The 21,378-nt window shown below is 43.3% G+C and overlaps 1 protein-coding gene across 1 annotated transcript; it reads right to left on the bottom strand.

The window, feature by feature from the left end:
* Positions 1–5,841: 5,841 nt before the first annotated feature.
* On the bottom strand, positions 5,842–19,253 carry LOC125444607 (gasdermin-A3-like). Its single transcript, XM_048517112.1, has 9 exons — positions 19,142–19,253; positions 16,917–17,010; positions 14,711–14,749; positions 13,425–13,471; positions 13,214–13,256; positions 11,800–11,966; positions 9,928–10,078; positions 8,636–8,709; positions 5,842–7,986 (listed from the first exon to the last, which is right to left on the bottom strand). Exons 5-9 carry the CDS (start codon positions 13,245–13,247, stop codon positions 7,750–7,752), a joined length of 663 nt encoding a protein of 220 aa, XP_048373069.1. The 5' UTR covers positions 13,248–13,256; positions 13,425–13,471; positions 14,711–14,749; positions 16,917–17,010; positions 19,142–19,253; the 3' UTR covers positions 5,842–7,749.
* Between the last annotated feature and the right edge of the window lie 2,125 nt (positions 19,254–21,378).

Below are 21,378 nucleotides of genomic sequence, written 5' to 3'. Positions count from 1 at the left end.
CAATGCTAAATTCCATTCCCTATGCTAACTAATTCTATCTTTATTTCACTATCGGTCTTTTTGGAAGATTTGATATTTGGCCAGTCCTGGAATTACGTCTGCTCTCAGATTGTAGAGATCACTTTGACTAAAGAAAATGGGAACTTTGGAGGCTGGACTCTGTGCAACCACGTGGATTCTTAGTACCCTTCAGGAATTTCCTGGAATTTCCCAAATTAGAATTGGGGTCCCCTACAACAAATGAAAATATTATTGTCCTTCCTCATGTCTGCAGGGCAATGTAGACTGAAAAGCAGTGTATGTCTAGTTCAGGGATGTCCAACTCTGGCGCCCTAGATGTTCATGGACTACGATTCCCATCAGTCCCTGCCAAAGAAATGAAAGCAATCCTATTGCTCTGAGTTCAACTGAAAATCCCTGGATGAGAGAAATATAGTGGGACAAACCCACTTTAGGCCCAGGAACTGGGTGAACCTCTTGGCCAAACCAGGATATTTCCCTTGCTCAACCTGGGATATTTGAAACAACCTAACAACTTAATTTTGACTGACAGCAGCTATCCAAGCTGAGAAAGGTCTTTCTGAGTCGCTGCTGCAGTGAGAAATTGAACTGGGGGCCTTTTGCATGAAAATCAGGGGCTCTAACCATTAAGCACTACTCCCAATCACATCTCTGTTGTAGAACAAGATCAGCCTCTGTTGGTGCCTTATGCAGAGTAAGATCATTATTCTCTGTTGGGTCAGAAATATGTATTTCCCAGTGCCTGAGACTGTTTAACTGGGGAAGAAACTGGGGATCTTCTGCACATATTCTGCCACTGAACCACAGTGTTCCGCGATCCTGTGGCGCAAACTTCTACAATTGCAATGGGCCAAAACATGTGTGTGTGGGAGGGTAATATTTAAAAACAAATTGGCAGAGACAATTCGTAGCCTGATGGCCCAACTTCTCTGTGGTGCCCCATACATTACTCCTCTTAATTGGGAGTGGAAATAAAGAACCACCTAAACCCTCCTCTATTTTGTCAAGTAAAGAAGCAACTTTACCCAACTTTTTAAGCCTTTTTCCTTCGCAAACCATCTGAGTTGGGAGGGAACTTGCCTATAGACTATTCTTAGCTTATCAGTTGCTTCAGTTTTTCAACTAGTCTCTCTCACTTTACTCGGGCACCATTCATATATGTTCCCAGGTGCATCTCCAAGGGGTAGGGGCACTTTTGAGATGCATCCGGTGCATCACGCCTGCAGGGGTGGCATGTAATCTTTGGGCTGGTGGGGCGCCCGGGTGGGGGCGGAGGACGCACCAGTGCACCGGGCGCTTTCCCCCCTTGCTACGCTTCTGCTCATCTGTCTAAAGCCTTATTAAGATGGCTACCCAACTGGGCATACGTTTTCTCTTGATTTCTCTAAAGGCTTTCCTGCTTTGTTCACCAGTCAACCCAAAGCATACCCTCACTTTCTCTTTAAAGAGTGAATAATTTGAGGTTTCCTGTTCCCTCAAGTCTGCAATGTTCTTGGTGACCCCACTCTCTATGTACGAGCCTAGTTGATGCGAAAGTTAAATTCTGCCAGAGCAAGAACACAGAGATCACTGAGGCACAGGTTGTAGGCATACCAAAGATGTATTTACTAACAAGTTTTAAAGAACACACATCATCAGCAATAAGTCTCTTAGGCAGTCAAAGCGGTAAGTCTGGCTTGAGGGCACAAGACATTTAAACTCAGTCATGGCAAGTCAGAGTGTGCAATGAACCACCGCGAGGGGTACAAGGGCTTTTCATCAATCCATGGACAGGGATCCAGGATGTTCAGGGAACCAGCACCATCAGTTTGGTCAGTATGGGCCAATGGGCCATGCCGGGTGGGATGTAACATAAAGCGGCAGTTCCTGGAACATCCGAGAGTCGCAGGGTTCTCTACCCCTGAATCCAGCCACCTAAGCTTTGGATTCCTTTTCTCACACACAGAATTTCATCCACAATTCAGGCTCTCATTAATAATATTCCCATCTTGATTTTGGTGGTGTCAGGTGAAATACTGGGTGCCTGTGGCACAAGTGGGCTTCAAGATGCATTTCTGTAATGCATATGGGTTGCCAACCTGCCAGCAACACCAGGAAGGGGCTGGAGATCTCTTTGGGAAAGTGAGGCCTCAGCGTCTTTGGGAGGTACCACTGGATTAGGAGGGTGGAGAAGCCAGAGCCCCGCGAGCTCCTCCTTCCCCAACTCCATGATTTGCCCTTGCCCCCCCCCTAAATATCCTGGTGGAATTTCCCAGGCTAGAAGCCCTGGAGTAGACTCTGAGTTAGGTGTATAGGGAGGTCTCAATGATTGGATAAGTTTCTTTGATAGTTTTGGTCCAATTGATGCTAATTTTGCTCCTCTTGGAGATATAGAGCTGCAACAGAAGTCTGGCCGAGCGCTTCAAAGGTTCTCTTGCTGTTTGAAGAGCAAGAGTCAGGCTTTTAGGAAACAAAGTTCATGAGGCTCCAGGATTTAAAAGCTCGATCCAGGCCTAAATAGTGGCTTATCAAACTATCTTGGTACGCCATGGATTTTTAAAAAAGAAAAAAAACCTCTAAGTAGCTAATTCAACTTTCATGGCAATAGCTCCCCTACACTTTGTCACATGCATAGCTTACACATACACAGATATTGGTGTAATGAAGCATTTAGGAGGCATCTAGGAAACATTGATTCCCATTTTGCAAGTAAGACGAAAGGCAAAAAAAGCTTTCTTTTAAGGTTAGGAAATACCTGAGAATCCAAAAGAGAGAACTGGAATACCAAAGAATTTATGTTTCTATCTTGGGCCTAGCCAATCTTCAGCAATATTTAATACAGCAGAGTTACACCCTTTCTTAGTCGGTTAACCCGAATGTACTTTAGAAGGGTGCAAACTCTGTTTACCACCCTAATGGCAGTGGCGAGGGTCGGAAAAATGGCCAGCAAAATGGCGCCCACTCCTACCCCCCAATTCTGACCTTTAGTTCAGCACCAACCTTGGGCAGTCACTACATACATACATCTTTTTTATTTTGAATAGTGGGTGATCTGGTAATGAGGCAGGCTTACCAGTGAAAATACTGCAAACTGGAATCCCACTGCAATAAATGCACGATTACATGCCTTTTGCAGCATCTGACATAAACTAAATGTGAACTTAGTCTGCATTTCCACATAGCAAAAAATTGTTCTCAAAAAAAAAGGGCATTTGGTACATATACAAACTGTGTGTACCTGAACTCCGCGTTGTTTATAGGGACAGATTGCGTCCCTGGCCTGTGGGTCTTTCCGGATTTCACAACTAAATCAAATACACGATAAGTACATATGGTGTCATCCGAAGCAAATGTGGGACAGTACCACAGTAAGCGACATTTCTCATGCTGCAAAGAAGGAAGTAACCATGTGGCTTCCTCTCCACCTAAACATCAGGCACTTCCTGACAAGTGCCGCTCTTATGAGTGGAATCACTCTCACCTCGGAGTGTGGCGGAGCCTCTAGTAGGCTTCTTTCGCAGCGAGCTGGACGGCCATCTGTCAGGAGTGCTTTTGATTGCGTGTTCCTTGCATTGTATGGGTTGGACATAATGTGTCCTTTAGGGTCTCTTCCACCACATCTGGCTATGATTTGAAATTGACACACCGGGTGTACGGTTTATTCGTTTCATAAGTAACTTGGAGCTGAGTTTTGCGGATATGTCTACTTGATTGCACCAAATGCAATGAGAGTGTTGGAAAATCCAATTGGACTGTAAAAAACTTCCCTGAAGGGACATCCCTAAACTAAGAATGAGCTACCAACGGCAAAGTAAAGATCAATATGTATATAAAGTCAACATAAAGCATATATTAAAGCATCTACATGGATCTGAACAGGATAATTTAAAATGTGTTTTGTGGTATTACGTTCAAGCGAAATATTCCATGCTGTCATTTGAGAGAGAAGATCACTCCATGCACATGTACAGAGCAACAACATACAATGAAACCAGCCGAAAATAAAAAAGCATCAGGGTTTCCGAATAACAGAAATATCACGCTCCAATTCTTGGAATGTAAATACCCACTTAATCCTTGATCATTGCTTCCAGTAATAATCCAGCTTTCCTATTCGATGAGAGAATATACTGGGCACCTCTATAAGTGTTCCTTTCCTTGGCCGCTAAAACGCTGTTCTTAGGAATGTGGTTGAAATTGAAAACAAAGCAAGCAAACTGCAGAACCCTTTGGCCCGTAATGACGGAACAAATGGAATCTGGTTATCTGAAAGAAACGACACTCAGTATTTCATGAGATTCTGTGACAGGGCGTTTTACTACCGCATGGAGCTGCCGTATTTCTGGTAAAATACATACGCCTTTTTATGCCATGGTGGTGGTCAGGAAGAAAAATCCTCAAGAACACAGCAGGATATTTGTCCAGTGTGTACCATGGAGCTCTTGGCTAGAGGCGCACGCGTTTACTAGGGAGCCCAGGTGGTAGGCCCCAGTAACATTAGAAGGTAAAAAAATGAGGTGTGCGGGCATTGAAGCATAGTGGGTATCGTTCAAACCGAGGTGTGATATTGTGACTTTCTTCAAAATCTTCAGCAAGCATTAATGCCTTATTTTTTCTAAAACCAAAACATGCCCATTGGGAAGAGTACAGGGCTGGTAGGTTGTAGGGTTTTCTGGTTAGAGCTCATCTGGTGTTCCAGCAGCATTTTCTTCTGCATTCGTGACTGGCATCAAAGATTTGGCAGGCTTAAAAGCTTCACGAGAGAGAATGCTACTGGAACACGGCCATACAACCCAGAAAACCCATCATACCTTAGTGATTTCGGCTTGAAAGCCTTTGACAGTACAGGTCTTGTTTGAATGGAAATCTTTCTTACCAGTGCAGTTTGCTTGGGCACAATTTTCCTCTCCACAGATTCCTCCAGAAGCAACATCTCAGATCTTGGCAATTCTGAGGAAGGAAAGGGAAAGTACATTTGTTTAAGGAAAACATTCCATTCAAATAAAGCAGAAAGCAAACAAAGAGCAGGCAAGCATAATTAACTGCAATAGTTACTACAATATGTTTGCAGATTGTTGGAACTGAAAAACTGACATCCTGAAACTCTTGTTTGTCTCTAAGGTGTTACTGAACTCAAATCTAACCAAAAAAAATGTGAGTGCCATTCAGTGTACAATTACAGCTAATAACTGAATAGATGGAATTCCCCAAGCTGTGGGCTCCTCAAAATGCCAGTTCAATCATGCCGTATTTGTGAACATCTGGTGAAGATAGTCTCTTGAGCAGCGTCACTCCATGAACTTAGGCGTCTCTAAAATGGATGTGGTTTTCCTGTTTTTCTCCTGATGGGATGGCCTGCGTAGAGACCATTTACATTGCTTTGCAATTCCAGCCTTGCTTATTGATAAATTCATATATTTATCGATTCCCACCCTCAATATCTTCTTTCTGATTGTTACTGTTAAAGATTTCTCTTGGTCTGCGCTTTTACTTGTCTAGCCCAAACACTGGGAATGTGGGTCCGTTTGGTTATCAAGCATGCTAAGACACAGACTACAGTTTTCAAATATGATTGAGCTGGTGCAATACACCGGCATGGATTCTAAGCAAATCATTCTAAGAAGAGCTTGTGCAACAGAAGCAACTGCTAGTTTCCCATAGAACTTTCTGTCTTCCTGAAAATCCTGTTCCAGGGGATCAAAAGATACACAGGGACAACACTAGAGAAATTGTTGGGGGTCTCCAGCCTCTGTCAGCATGGCCAATTGGCCATGCTGGTAGGGGCTGATGGGAAATGTAGTTCCTGAACATCTGGAGAGCCGCAGGTTCCCTACCCCTGAACTAGCCACTAAGCTGGATTCTTTCTCACACACAGAATTTCATCCACACCAGGCTCTCATTACTAATATTCCTGATCTTGATTTTGTGGTGTCAGTGAAATACTGTACTGTATATTTAAGTGGGTTTCAAGATGCATTTTGTATCAGATATGGTTGCCAACTTGCCAGCACCAGGAAGGGGCTGGAGATCTCTTGGAAAAGTAGGGCTCAGTTGCCTTGGAGAAAATTACTGATTTAGAGGGTGGAGCAGTTATATCCTGCTGAGCTCCTTCCCCAACCCATGATTTCCCCGGTTCTGCCCCTAAATATCCAGGAATTTCCCAGGCCAGGTCGGAGTAGACTCTGAGTTAGGAGTTAGGAGGTCTGTAATGATTGATAAGTTTCTTTGATAGTTTGTCCACTGATGCTAATTTTGCTCCTTGAGATATAGAGCTGCAACAGAAGCCTGGCTGAGTGTTTGGGGTGTTCTGCTGTTTGGAAGAGCAAGAGTCAGGCTTTTAGAAACAAACATGAGGCCCAGATTTAAAAGCCTGATCCAGGCCTAAATAGTGGCTTATCAAACTATCTTGGTATGTTATGGATTTTTAAAAAAGAAAAAAACCTCGAGTAGCTAATTCAATCTCATGGCAATAGCTCCCTACACTTTGTCACATGTATAGCTTACACATACACAGATATTATGTAATGAAGCATTTAGGAGGCATCTAGGAAACATTTTCCCATTTTGCAAGTAAGACGAAAGGCAAAAAAAAGCTTTCTTTTAAGGTTAGGAAATACTGAGACCAAAAGAGAGAACTGAATACCAGTGAATTTATGTTTTGTCTTGGGCCTAGCCAATCTCAGCAATATTTAAATACAGCAGAGTTACACCCTTCTTAGTCGGTTAACCTGAATGTACTTAGAAGGGTGCAACTCTGTTTACCCTAATGGCAGTGGCGTAGGTCGGGAAAATGGCGCCTGGGGCAAAATGGTGCCCACTCCCCACCCCCAATTTACCTTAGTTCAGCACTGAACTTGGGCAGTTACCATACATACATCTTTTATTTTGAATAAGTGGGTGATCTGGTAAGGAGGCAGGCTTACCAGTGAAAATACTGCAAACTGGAATCTGCACTGCAATAAAAGCAATGCACGCACACATGCTTTTGCAGCATCTGGACATAAACTAAATGTGAACTTAGTCTGCATTTCCATATAGCAAAAATTGTTCTAAAAAAAGGGCATTTGGCATATACAAACTGTGTGTACCTGAACTCATGTTGTTTATAGGACAGATTGCGTCCTGGTCAGGGCTCTTTCTGGATTTCACAACTAAACAAATACTGATAAGAAATATGAAGTCATCGGAAGCAAATGTGGACAGTACCACAGTAAGTGGACATTTCTCATGCTGCAAAGAAGGAAGCAATGATGTGGCCTCTCCACCTAAACATCAGGAAAAACTTCCTGACAAGGCTGTTCGACAGTGGAATCCACTACCTCGGAGTGTGGTGGAGTCTTCATAGGCTTTTAAAGAGGCTGGATGGCCATCTGTCAGGAGTGCTTTGATTGTGTGTTCCTGCATTGCAAGGGGTTGGACATAATGGTCCTTAGGGTCTCTTCCAACTCTATGATTCTAAGGACTTAAATTGACACTGGTATCATTTCATTTGTTTATAAGTAACTTGGAGCTGAGTTTTGGTGGACAGGTCTACGGATTTCACCAAACTACGCAGTGTGTTGAAAATCCAATTGGACTGTAAAAACCTCTGAAGGGACATCCCCAAACTGGGTGAATGAGCTACTAAATGGCAAGCAAAGATCAATATAAGCATAAAGCCAATATAAGCATAAAGCATTCACATGGATCTGAACAGGATACTTAAAAATGTGTTTTGTGGTACATGTTCAAGTGAAATATTCCATGCTGTCATTTGGAGAGAAGACTCAGCACATACAGAGCAACATACAATGAACCGAGGGCCAAAAAAGCATCAGGGTTTCCAGTCACAGAAAGACTAGCTCCAATTCTTTGGAATGTCACTCCACTTAACTTGATCATTGCTTCAGTAATATCCAGCTCGTCTTCGATGAGAGAATATACTTCCTGGGCATCTATAAGTGTTCCTTCTTGGTTGCTAAAATCATGTTCTAGAATGTGTTGTACCTTTGCAAACAAAGAAGCAAAATCAGAACTCTTTGGTCTGTAATATCAACAATGGAATTCACACATCTGAAAGAAACTGACATCAGATTTATGAGATCTGTGACATATGTTTTGCTAACTTGCTGATGTTACTTTAAATACATGCCTCTTTTTATGTATGGTGGTGGTCAGGAAGAAAATCCTCAAGAACACAGCAGGATATTGTCCAGTGTGTACATACCATACAGAGCCTGGCTAGAGGGTACAATGTTTACTAGGAGTCTAGGTGGAAGGCCTCAGTAACATTAGAAGGTAAAAAAATGAGGTGTGTACATTGAAGATAGTGGGCATTTCAAAACTGGAGGTGTGATATTGTGACTTTCTTCAAAATCTTCAGCAAGCATACGTTCTATTTTTCTAAAAACCAAAACATGCCCATTGAAGAGTACAGGGCTTGGGTATTGTGGGTTTTCTGGGTTGTATTCATTCCGGGTGTTCCAGCAGCATTTTCTTCTGCATCTGTGACTGGCATCAAAGATGCAGGCGAAAAGTCACGAGAGAATGCTACTGGAACACGGCCATACAACCCAGAAAACCCATCATACCTTAGTGATTTCGGCTTGAAAGCCTTTGACAGTACAGGTCTTGTTTGAATGGAAATCTTTCTTACCAGTGCAGTTTGCTTGGGCACAATTTTCCTCTCCACAGATTCCTCCAGAAGCAACATCTCAGATCTTGGCAATTCTGAGGAAGGAAAGGGAAAGTACATTTGTTTAAGGAAAACATTCCATTCAAATAAAGCAGAAAGCAAACAAAGAGCAGGCAAGCCCACTAACTGCAGTAGTAACTACTATAATTTGCAGATCGCTAAACTCAAAACTTAAGCATCCCGGGAAGTTTGTTGTTTGTCTCTAAGGTGTTACTGAACTCAAATCTAACCAAAAAAAATGTGAGTGCCATTCAGTGTACAATTACAGCTAATAACTGAATAGATGGAATTCCCCAAGCTGTGGGCTCCTCAAAATGCCAGTTCAATCATGCCGTATTTGTGAACATCTGGTGAAGATAGTCTCTTGAGCAGCGTCACTCCATGAACTTAGGCGTCTCTAAAATGGATGTGGTTTTCCTGTTTTTCTCCTGATGGGATGGAAGCCCCATGCGTAGAGACCTCATCTCACACTGTTTCTGCAATTCCTGCCTTGCTCATTGATAAATCTATATATTTCTATCGGGATTCCCACCCTCAACATCTTCTTTCCAATCATTACTGTTACAAGATTTCTCTTGGCCTGCAGTTTTACTCTGCTCTAGCCTAAACACTGGGAAATACGTATGGTTATACAAGCATGCCAACTTAAGACACAGACTACAGTTTTCAAATATGATTGAGCTATGCAATACACCGGCATGGGATTCTAAGCAAATCGTCTAAGAAGAGTTTTGTGCAACAGAAGTAAATCTCATAGTTTCCTCCATAGAACCTTCTCTGTCTTCCTGAAAATCCTGTTCCAGGGGATCAAAAGATACACAGGGACAACACTAGAGAAATTGTTGGGGGTCTCTGGTGGAAGGTGAAATCTACAAAAGTCTTGTGAAAGCGGAACTAAGCATAAATCCCAAACCAATGTTATAACAATTAAGAAAACCTAAGCTGTTTCAGCTCAAAATATAGTCAAAAATCTCTCCCAGTAGAAGAATTTGGGAGCATGAACTGGGAGCTTAAGTCAGTGCTGGGACATTCAGGTGTTGACAAAGCTGGAGTGAATACCATAGCGAGGCAAAGCTTTTGTAGGGATTTGCTCACTGGTTCAGGCTGCCAGAAGCAGTTTTTTCTGCTTGTTTTAACTCAGGAATGAAAGGCATTTCAAGTCGCCCTGCACTTTGTTGCCTTGAAGCTAATGAACCCTTTAGTGAAATACTTGTATCCCAGCAGTTACTGCATTTGAAAGCAATATTCCTCACCCTCCAGAGCTTGAAGAAAGTACAGGACAGGTTCAGCGATGTCTCGGCAAATGGCTCCAGTAGAATCTTGTAAGTTGTCCACTAATTCTTGCAGCTCTGGCCTGCCAGTCTCCAGCTTCACTGGATTAATCTCATCCAGCGCCTTCTCTAGCTAAGAGTTCAGGGCAAAGAGGACAAGATGTTAATGCCAACTTGTTACATTATACCCAGGATGAGGGAACTACTGATCTGAAAGGATGGACTGCTAGAAGAACAGGTTTGAGTATCAGATTATTTGTCTTAGTAAGATCAGCAATTTGGGCTAATTTGATAGCTTAATAATAGTCAATGGCTACAAAGCTGTGCTGGGCACCATAAAGTGGAAACAAGAAATGTTAGGGAAATGGGGAATGATATTATGATGTTGTTACTCCTAACCTGGTACCATTAAATGTTTTATAATGTCTGAGGAAGATGGCTGAGTATTCATGCAAACGCCATTGGCAGCCTGTGTTCCCCACCCCAGCCTTCTACAGACTGAATTTCACAGGCCGCTTCCGCACGGCCTCCTTCCGCCCCCACGCCGCCAAGAGTGCGGGCGGCGTGGGGGCGGAAGCCCGCAGCGGCGACTGTGCGAACAGCGGCCTGGGGGCGCCTTTTTTGGCGCCCCCAGGCCGTCATACATGGGCCGTGCGGAAGCAGCCACAGTGTTTGATGATGCATGGTTTTTCTCCGGCAAGATGGATACTTTAAAAAGGTATAGGTAGTCTGTGCTAGCAAAGGGTCAACTTTTTATTTACTGGATGGATTGCCATTGCCTCCTCCAGTCACCTGCAGTTTACCCCAAAAAAGCTGGGTATTCAATTTACTGACTGCAGAAGGATGGAAGGCTGAGTCAACCTTGAGCTAGGTATCTGAAACCGACTTTCGTCAGGATTGAACTCAGGTTGTGAGCAGAGTTCAGACTGCGGTAGTACAGTTTACCACTCTGTATCCCAGGGCTCTTCAAGATGGATACTGAGACCCACATCAAAGGAAGATCTCTAGCCAATCTTGGATGATGCAGTTGGAAAACAGTTTTTGAAAACACTCAGCTCCTTGTGCTTTAGACTTCAGCTAGAATGTGACAGAGTTCAAATGCGGATGGAGACCAACAATAACAAGAATGAGGTCAAGAATCACAGGATAATTCCTATTGCTAGAAGAACATGCAGCCATGCACCCCTATGGCAAATTAATGTATTCCAAAGTTCATCAGGATGGTAATGGCCATAGCCAAAGCCAACAAACCCATTTTGAACTGGTACTGACATTCCCAATTCCCTCTGGTTGAACCTGGAATTTAAGTGATCAGAATCAACTCTTTGGGTGTTTTGTCTTTCAACATGAAGATCCCAGGCAATTATTATTACTGGATATGATACACTTGTCCAGGGATGATCTATCATGTGTAAATCCTTTTGCACCATTTTAAACCCTTTTTACGCCGTTTTCACACTGCTGTTTTTGGCCCATGCGGAATCCACCTTTTTGTTAAACCAGGATTCGGGCCACCATCCAATTCTTTCTAAGCAAGGTTTCTAAGGTTTCATTTTTGTCCTTCTTTCTGTTGCCTTGGAGGGTGAAGCCAGAGACTAAGCCAGGATTCAACCAGGACAAAGCAAAGATTCCCTCATTTTTTTCCTGCATTCACGAGTTAGAAGAAATCTATTATTAAACCACATGACTAAATGGAAGAACAGAGAGCAGTCTGTTGAGAATCCTGCTCAAGCCTATTCAGTGGTGCATACTCCCACAAAAATATTTTTAGGAAGGCACAGTTCAATATCTAGCTACATATATTGCTGGAAGTAAAAATAAAGCAAGAAGCGTGGGGTTGTGGAAGACCTTTACCTGGAGTTCTAGGTCCTCCAAAAGGTCATTATTTCTGATAATAGCCAAGAAGCCATGTAAAAATGTTTCCGTCAGATCTGTGGACAGTGAAAGGAGGGACGTGCATGCCTCCTCAATTTCCATCTGCTCAGTTCCCATCATTTTCTCGATTACCACAGGTACAGATCCTATAGAAAGAGAAAGAGAAAGGTTTACTGCTCAATTCCAGTCTATAAAGGGGCAAATTATAGGTCTTAAAAATCTGATGTATGTATTCAGCATAAATGAAAATAATCTACTCAGATCACTGTTTGTACTCCAATATAAAAGGCTGCCAGCACAAAGGCTAAGTATAATAAGAGGATCCGTAAAATTAAGTATGTAGTTATTTTTGCTGCGGTAAAATTCCAGAGTGGATGAATGAGACTTGCATGAATGAGACTTGGGCTCATAAGCTTCCTTCCCCACTCCCTTGCATGTAGTATCTATATTAGGGTTGGCCAACCTATGGCGTTCGAGATGTTCATGGAATACAATTCCCATCACCCCCTTCCAGCATGGCCAATTGGCCATTCTGGCAGGGGCTGATGGGAATTGTAGTCCATGAACATCTGGCACACCATAGGCTGGCCACCTCTGATCTATATATTCCAGTCGTCATTACATCTGAATCATGAGCTATGGTTTGCTGTCTTCCCTACAAACCAGCAAGCCACTATTTCCTGTTCCATGTAAACTATGCCAGATGTCAAGTACTTGTCACTTGATTCAAAGTCTCAATTTCCTTACGTTGTTTTTCCCCCCTCCACCTCAACTCCAACAGACGACATAGAATTTACTTATACTTGCTACCTTGAATACTTTTTCCAGCTTGTATTGATCCTTATTGGTAAAACAAGAAAAAACAAAGAGTGGGACAAACATATGATAAACATTAAAACAAGTAAAATCCAGTTTGGGGTTCTGACCCACTGGTAGAAGACCAATGAGCAACTTGACATCCACAGAACTTTCCCAAATGTCTTGCTTTAAACTTTCTAATGATTTCAAACTTAAAGCAAGGGAAAATATACTCATAAATAACGAAATCTGTCATTGGTACACAAAATTACTGTTTGGAAGATAAAAAGCTTTGTGGCTTTACGGGAAAAAAACTACATTAGACTAGATATATAATTCACCTAACAAAAAGGTCATCAGTAAAATCTATAAACTAATCCTACAGCTAAAAACTGAAACAGAATTAATTATGAAAAACATGATCCACTGGGCACAAAATTTGAAAAAAAAAATCCATCTAAAACATGGGAAACCTTTGGGAAAAATAACAGGGAATTAACTCTATCTACTGGAATAAAAGAGGATAATATTAAGATGTTTTATAGATGGTATTTAACACCGTTATCCCTATCAAAAATCAATAAAACATACTCACCTTCATCTTGGAAGTCTGGAAACAAAGAGGGCATCTTTATCCACTGTTGGTCATATAAGAAATTAGAGAATTATTGGAAGAGTGCATAACACTATTGAAAATATAATAAATTATAAATTTGAGAAACTCCCAGCAACTTTTTGTAATATGGCTCTGTGGCAATATAAACCTTCAAAAATAGTTGCTAGGCATTTGAAAAGCAAAGACTTACCTCGATGGCATCAGCAGGAATACTGTATGGCACACCAACAAGCAGCGCTGTTTAATAAAGAAAATTCAAACTCTTACATAGACATTTGGGAACCACTAATACAGCATTTATATAAGAACGATCCTGTTAACAGGACAATATTAGTAATATCTTAAGAATTACTGGAATAATGAATTAATTAAATGATTTTGTTCTCCTGATCGACAAATTTAGATAAACAGACATCTGTTCTTATTTGAATTGTTAATTACATGTGTGCTAATGTAACAAAGGAGAAGTTTTTCTTTTTACTTCTTTATATTGTAATAATGTAAACACTGTTTTTTAAATTTCTTTCAATAACGCATTTAATTGTGTTTTTTAATGTTGACTCTGCCCCCAGCCACACCTCCGGAACACCCTTGCAACATCCGTGCAGGCAGCACAGGCATGGAAGCTTCTGGCAACGAATCTGGCTGTTTTGGTGGGCTATAGTGGCTGTCTGCCTATATCTAGCCCCTGAGAACAACTTGGCTGTCACAATTTAGACCAACTGAAGTGGTGTGTTTTCAAGTTACCCTTGCCTTGCTCTTATATTTAGCAGACCTGTGAGTAGTTTGAACAATTTAGACTGGACAGAATCTGAGTATTTTTTATTCTTCTTACTTTAAGCATATTGTTACACAATCTGAACTAATTTTCCTATATTTCTGAACCATGTTTCAAGTCATTTAACCTTTTTTACGTTAGTCATTTATCAGTGTGCAAGCTTGCCCTTCCCATGTGCTGGGCATAATGTTTGGTATATTCTGGAGTTTATGCCTAATAAAGGTTTTTGGAATTGGAAATTGGACATAATAAAGGATATCAGCCAGCACCCCAATCATCAGATGAGTTGAGGGTCAAAGGGGTGCTGGTCTAGGGCCCCAAGGAGACAGGGTCAGAAGATGCCGTTGCTCAGAAGGCCTTAGAACCTACTGCAGCCAAATACACCTTTGCAAAAACAGGCTGAATACCATATACCTGCTTGTGAATATCATAACCATGCATACTCGGTATCATCTTGAATGAGATAATTTAGATATTCAGGCTTTAAAGTTGTACCAGTATTTTGAATTGATTGTGACAGTATAACTGCTGTAGCTTTCCTGAAAACGGGATCTGTTAATTGCTTCTTGTACTGAAGAGCAGAGTCAGCCCAGCTTGTTCTAACATCCCTGCATTGGCAGGAATTTCTGCCTTTTTACCATCTCTAGCAATTAACATTCATGCATAAGTATTAAATAAAACTACTTAAACATGCTTACGAAAAGTTGGTGTTCTGTCATCTTGTAAGAGTGCAATGGCTGTGGGAAGAGAATGAGTAGAAAGAAGTAATAATACTATTAAGTAACTTGACAATCATTTTTAATTTGGAAGAAGAAGAGTTTGGATTTATACCCCACCTTTCTCTCCTTTAAGGAAACTCAAGGTGGCTTACAAGCTCCTTTCCCTTCCTCTCCCCACAACAGACACCTTGTGAGGTAGGTAGGGCTGAAAGAGTTCAGAGAGAACTGTGACTAGTCCAAGGTCACCCAGCAGGAACGTAAGAGTGGGGAAACACATCTGGTTCACCAGATAAGCCTCTGTCACTCAGTTGGACGAGTGGGAAATCAAACCCGGTTCTCCAGGTTAAACTCCACCTGCTCTTAATCACTACATCATGCTGGAAAGATCTCCTGAACATAGTTCAGAGTAAGAACATAAGAACATAAGAACAAGCCAGCTGGATCAGACCAGAGTCCATCTAGTCCAGCTCTCTGCTACTCGCAGTGGCCCACCAGGTGCCTTTGGGAGCTCACATGCAGGATGTGAAAGCAATGGCCTTCTGCGGCTGTTGCTCCCGAGCACCTGGACTGTTAAGGCATTTTCAATCTCAGATCAAAGAGGATCAAGATTGGTAGCCATAGATTGACTTCTCCTCCATAAATCTGTCCAAGCCCCTTTTAAAGCTATCCAGGTTAGTGGCCATCACCACCTCCTGTGGCAGCATATTCCAAACACCAATCACACGTTGCGTGAAGAAGTGTTTCCTTTTATTAGTCCTAATTCTTCCCCCCAGCATTTTCAATGTATGCCCCCTGGTTCTAGTATTGTGAGAAAGAGAGAAAAATTTCTCTCTGTCCACATTTTCTACCCCATGCATAATTTTATAGACTTCAATCATATCTCCCCTCAGACGCCTCCTCTCCAAGCTAAAGAGTCCCAAACGCTGCAGCCTCTCCTCATAAGGAAGGTGCTCCAGTCCCTCAATCATCCTCGTTGCCCTTCTCTGCACTTTTTCTATCTCTTCGATATCCTTTTTGAGATGTGGCGACCAGAACTGAACACAGTACTACAAGTGTGGTCGCACCACGGCTTTATATAAGGGCGTGACAATCTTTGCAGTTTTATTCTCAATTCCTTTCCTAATAATCCCCAACATAGAGTTTGCCTTTTTCACAGCTGCCATGCATTGAGTTGACATTCCCATGGAACTATCAACTAAGACGCCCAAATCCCTTTCCTGGTCTGTGACTGATAGCACTGACCCCTGTATGTGAAGTTTGGATTTTTTGCCCCTATGTGCATCACTTTACATTTTGCTATATTGAACTGCATTTGCCATTTCTTAGCCCACTCACCTAATTTATCAAGGTCCGCTTGGAGCTCTTCGCAATCCTTTGCGGTTCTCACCACACTACATAATTTGGTATCATCTGCAAACTTGGCCATCACGCTACCCACCCCTACTTCCAGTAAGTCAGCGGGGGTCACCTAAGACTCTCTGCATCAGTGTTCTCCATCTGTAAAATGGATAAATATTAGGGTTGGGGGTCACCACAACATGAGGAACTGTATTAAAGGGTTGCGGCTTTAGGAAGGTTGAGAACACTGGAGTAAGTGAGGCATATTTTAGTGTCTGATGTACTTATATGCCATGCCCCATACCCACAGTGGCTCAACAAGGGATGGGAGGTGTAAAGTATTCTCTCCCAGGAATAAAATAAAGAAGGATCAGAAATACTATGTGAATAAGCCTCATTCTTCCCCATCACTACTACCCCTGCATACCGTGTCTCGCTTCTGCAACAACTCTAGATCCTTGAGCCTCACAGCAGCAGTGGCGTAGTAGTTAAGAGCAGGTGTACTCTATCTGGAGGAACCGGGTGTGATTCCCTGCTCTGCTGATTGAGCTGTGGAGGCTATCTGGGGAATTCAGATTAGCCTGTGCACTCCAACACATGACAGCTGGGTGACCTTGGGCTAGTCACAGTTCTTCTGAGCTCTCTCAGCCCCACCTACCTCATAGGGTGTTTTTTGTGAGGGGTGAAGGGAAAGGAGATTGTAAGCCCCTTTGAGTTTCTTACAGAAGAGAAGGGGGGGTATAAATCCAAACTCTTCTTCTTCTTCAAATGTTGACGGGTGCAAATGAATTCTCACTGCATCATGGTAGCTAATGGCAGTGGGCTATAGATTTCAAAGTTATCTTACCTAAGGATCCTTCTCTGATTAGTAACCATTTTATTCTGAATGCCAGGGTGCAGTCCTTTGGGATGATTACTGCTTTCTTGCTGTCGTGGATACCCTACAATGAAATTGAGTTTGGTCAATATGTTACTCAATATATCTCTCAATATGTTGTTTCTTTTGCCAGTCCAAGCATAAGGTGTAGTCAGCCATGATTTATTTTAACTGTGGTTAGTTTGTAAAACTGAAATTGGCTCACAGTCACTCACATCCTGCTGTGCTGTTTTCCCCATTTTCACTCTGATCAAGAATCTTTGTAGCTAGAGAATATGCGTGGGAGGCACCAGGGGGAAAGCCAGGGTTGTGTTCAATCAACACAAAGCATACTTGAGATCGTGGTTATTTGACCAACTTCAAACCATTGTTTCAGAACCTGGTTTGATGGACCTAACTAACCTTACTGGGATGGTTTGCGTTCAGACAATCACACTAACTGTAATTGGTCAAACTAATCACAGTTGGTTTAATTAACTTAGAGCAGTGGTTCTCAACCTTCCTAAAGCCTTGACCCTTTAATATAGTTCCTTATGTTGTGGTGACCCCCATGGCCTCTCTAAACTGTTCATGAGTTCATCTGGGGAAGCGTCCCTCCATGAGCCTGCTCTAAAGGCTCTGTTTTCCTGGCTGTTTGAATTGGAGGAAAGAATGGGGGAGGTAGCCCTGCCCACCCAGCTGGGGGTTACTCTGCCCTCCGAACCCGGGGTTGCTCTGCCCTCCAGATCCGGGGTTGCTCTGCCCTCTGGGATTGGGTTGCCGGGGGGGGGGGGGGGGCTGCGCCGCAGTGGCCCAAAAACATGCTTGAAAAACATGGATCTTCATGGATTCACCTGGTTTTAGTGCTAGGTCACCCCAAAATCACCACCACATCACACCTCAACCCCTTTGCCACGTGTCTGAACACAGCAATCACTCCTCCCACGCTCCCTGGTGCCGCAGTGGCCCAAAAACCTGCTTGAAAAACATGGATCCTCATGGATTCGCCTGCTTTTTGCCCTAAGTCACCCCAAAATCACCACCACCCCACACCTCAGCCCCTTTGCCATGTGTCTGAACATAGCAATAACTTCTCCCACACTCTGTGGTGCCACATTGGCTCCAAAACCTGCTTCAAAAACATGGATCCTAATGGATCCGCCTGGTTTTTTCACTTGGTCACCCCAAAATCATCACCACACCACACCTCAACCCCTTTGCCATGTGTCTGAACACAGCAACACAGCTTGGGGGTGTGGAGTCAACAGCATAAGGCAAGAGTCAGTCAGTCCAATTGCTCAGTCCACGCTCCGTGGCACCGTAGTGGCCCAAAAACCTGCTTCAAAAACATGGATCTTCATGGATCCACCTGCTTTTTGCCCTGTCACCCCAAAATCACCACCACACCACACCTCAAACCGATTGCCACATGTCTGAACACAGCAATCGCTCCTGTTCAGACAGATAGGCAACAGCAACAATTCTTACTTGGGAGTAAGCCTCATTAAACTCAGCAAGGCTTACCTCTGAGTAAATACACTTAAGGCTTGCACCAAGAAAATAACACAGGGGAGAAAGAACAGGCTGAAGTTAATTATAAGGAGAGAGAAGGAACAGCGACAAAGAAGGAAAGGGAGATCAAGGAGCAGACAAGAGAAGCACTAGGAAAAATCAGAGAGAGCCATTTCAGACTGGGATGGAGGAGGGGAAAGAAAGTCAAAAGTCCAGAAATTGAGATGGGCAGGGTAGTGACAAAGAACGGGGTGGGGGCAAGAACAGGAGAAAGTGGGAAAGGAAAAACAGAGCAGGGGCGATTAGAAGGGGTGAGCCGATGCCAGTGGTGGGATCCAAAAATGTTAACAACAGGTTCAGATGGTGGTGGGATTCAAACAGTGGTGCCGCTGCACACACACACCTCCAGTCCCTATTGGGCAGGGAGGTTGCTTTAGTAACCCCTTCTCAGCATTCAGAGAAAATTAGTAACCACTTCTAGAGAAGTGGTGAGAACTGGCTGGATCCCACCTCTGGCCGGGGCCATTCTCAAGAAGGCGCTGGGGCAGGAAAGGGGAGGGAAAGTATATGCAAAAGAAAGAGAGGAGAGAGAAGGAACGGTGTGGGGGGAGAAAAGCACAGGAGAGGCTTGATCCCTTCATGCCCGCTCAGAGGTACTTTGCCCCGGGGAGGTGGATCCTTGCCACTCCCGCCTCTCCCCTCACCTGGATGCTAACGTCTTGTGTTCCTCCCTCCAGGGCTGGCTGGATGGCTTCTGGTTCCAGCAGAGGCGAGCTGAGCTGCTGGCGCCGATCCGCAGCTCGATGCCGGCTTGGCCCGGCCAGCAACAGGCTTTTCTTCCCCTACCTCACTCCCTCCACCCACCTTGATGACAGGAGCCTTGGCGACCCCTGTGAAAAGGTTGTTCGACCCCCTGAGGGGTCGCGACCCCCAAGTTGAGAACTGCTGACTTAGAGCTTTGCATTATATCTGAACCTTTCTCTCCAATTTCTGCCGTACAAACACAAATCTGACCGTAAATTTCATTTTGACGCGGAGTTCAGCGAGGATGTTGCCTTCTGTTTTGTTGGATTCCCTAAACCAGTGATGGCGAACCTATGGCACGGGTGCCGGAGGTGGCACTCAGAGCCCTTTCTGTGGGCACACGTGCACAGAGTTCATCATGTGGAGGTGGCAGAAAATCACCCCCCACACACACACACATATCTAGGCTAGCCTGGGCACAATCCTTTACCTGGGAGTAAGCTCGGTTGCTGGCAATGGGCCTTGCTTCTGAGTAAACCCTCCTAGGGTCGTGATTCACCCATTTGAAGTGTTGCACGGTTGCTTCATCAAGCTTACTCCCAAGTAACGCGCACCTCGGAGCCAACCATATTTTCTAAACTAAAACCTCAGTATTCAGGTTAAATTGCCGTGTCGGCCCTTCGCGATAAATAAATGGGTTTTGGGTTGCAATTGGGGCACTCGGTCTCGAAAAGGTTAGCCATCACTGCCCTAAACTCAGTTGCTTCTGTAGCTTCGATAGTCTCAGTGATCAAATACAGATTCTTCCGGAACTTCTCTGATTGCTTAATAAGCACATGGTCCAAGTTGATTTTACTGTAGAAAAAGATAGGAATCCAGTGTCTAAGAATGGAGGATTTATATATAAACACTAAGAGTAACATTTCTAACGCAGCATTTATATGAATAATTATATGAATAATAAGAGTACTAATGCTACAAGACTGGGTCACTCTTCAAGCTACTTATGCTACAAGACTGGGTCACTCTTCAAGCTACTTATGCTGCATCCTACATGGAGTTCATTTACTCTAGACTAAATCTAGTGATTTCAAGTTACTCTGTTCAGGATTCCACTGTAAAAATAACTCTTCTTCTCTTCATCAGCGTAGTTATAACCACAACCTTACATTATCTTGTTTCATGGGTGGGCTTTCCTTCGGGCCACAATCAGTGGGTTACTATTTCAGATGTACATGCCCCTATCTTAGTTACTGCTTTTCATAAAGCCTTTCCTCACAAGCCGGGGTGTGTGTGTGTGTGTGTGTGTTTCTTAGGAGAGGTGGAATGTAAGGTTGTGTTGAATGTGTGTTCCGACCTTGAGAGGTTCCCGCCAGAGGATCCTGGCTTTCTGCCTGGGAAGGGGAATTTTGCTGTTTTGGTTATCTCTCTCTTGCTTGCTAATCTGTGTGAAATTTTGCTGTTTTGCTACCTGATCAGCATGCCTCCTCTTCACATTTTTGTCTGAAGAAAGTGAACACACCTTTGCTGTGCCTGGGAATATGACAGCCTTGGTACCATTTCCTATCCACTTCTCCTTCATTCATGTAACCTTGCTTTGAAGGGGAAAGTCCCTTCTTTTCTCCTTCACCAAAGGTGTCATTTGCTTGTTCCAAGGAAAACAGCAGTGGCTGCTTATTCTTCCTCTACAGGACAAGTTGCAATGGGGTGGGGATGAAAAAGGCTTCAGTCCAGTGGTAACCTTTATAGCAACAAAGTTTTATTCTTGGTATAAGCTTTCGTGTGCTTGCACTCAGTGTTGTGCAACATCATACATTGGAATGACAATAACAACAATAACAAAAAACCACAGAGCAAAAACACAGAGAGTATTTTTGTTATTATCATTCCAATGTAGAGCAGACATAATTAAGAGCAGGTGCACTCTAATCTGAAGAACCGGGTTTGATCCATCTGAAATTTGACTTTATTTTAGTCTTATGTATTTACTAGTCATAATGATATAATGTATTTGATTTACTTATGTTGTTAGCCGCCCTGAGCCCTTCAGGGATAGGGCAGGGTACAAATTAAATTGATGATGATGGTGATGATGATTCCCTGCTCTGCCACTTGAATTGTGGAGGCTTATCTGGGGAACCAGATTACCCTGTGCATTCCAACACACGCCAGCTGGGTGATTTTGGGTTAGTCACAG

The sequence above is a fragment of the Sphaerodactylus townsendi genome, linkage group LG15, assembly GCF_021028975.2.
Source record: "Sphaerodactylus townsendi isolate TG3544 linkage group LG15, MPM_Stown_v2.3, whole genome shotgun sequence".
Lineage (NCBI taxonomy): Eukaryota > Metazoa > Chordata > Lepidosauria > Squamata > Sphaerodactylidae > Sphaerodactylus > Sphaerodactylus townsendi.
Note: the sequence above shows the minus strand (reverse complement) of the source record. Positions and strands in the feature narration are given on the sequence as shown.

Bases quoted from the DNA above. Each gene is read 5' to 3' on its own strand.
- LOC125444607 (XM_048517112.1), bottom strand. From the start codon at position 13,247: ATGCCCTCTTTGTTTCCAGACTTCCAAGATGAAG. The intron at 8,710-9,927 runs GTGAGGAATATT...TTCCTTCCTCAG, and splicing joins CTTTCTTCAAGCTCTGGAGG to AATTGCCAAGATCTGAGATG. The intron at 7,987-8,635 runs GTAAGAAAGATT...TTGTTTGCAAAG, and splicing joins TGCCCAAGCAAACTGCACTG to GTACAACACATTCTAGAACA.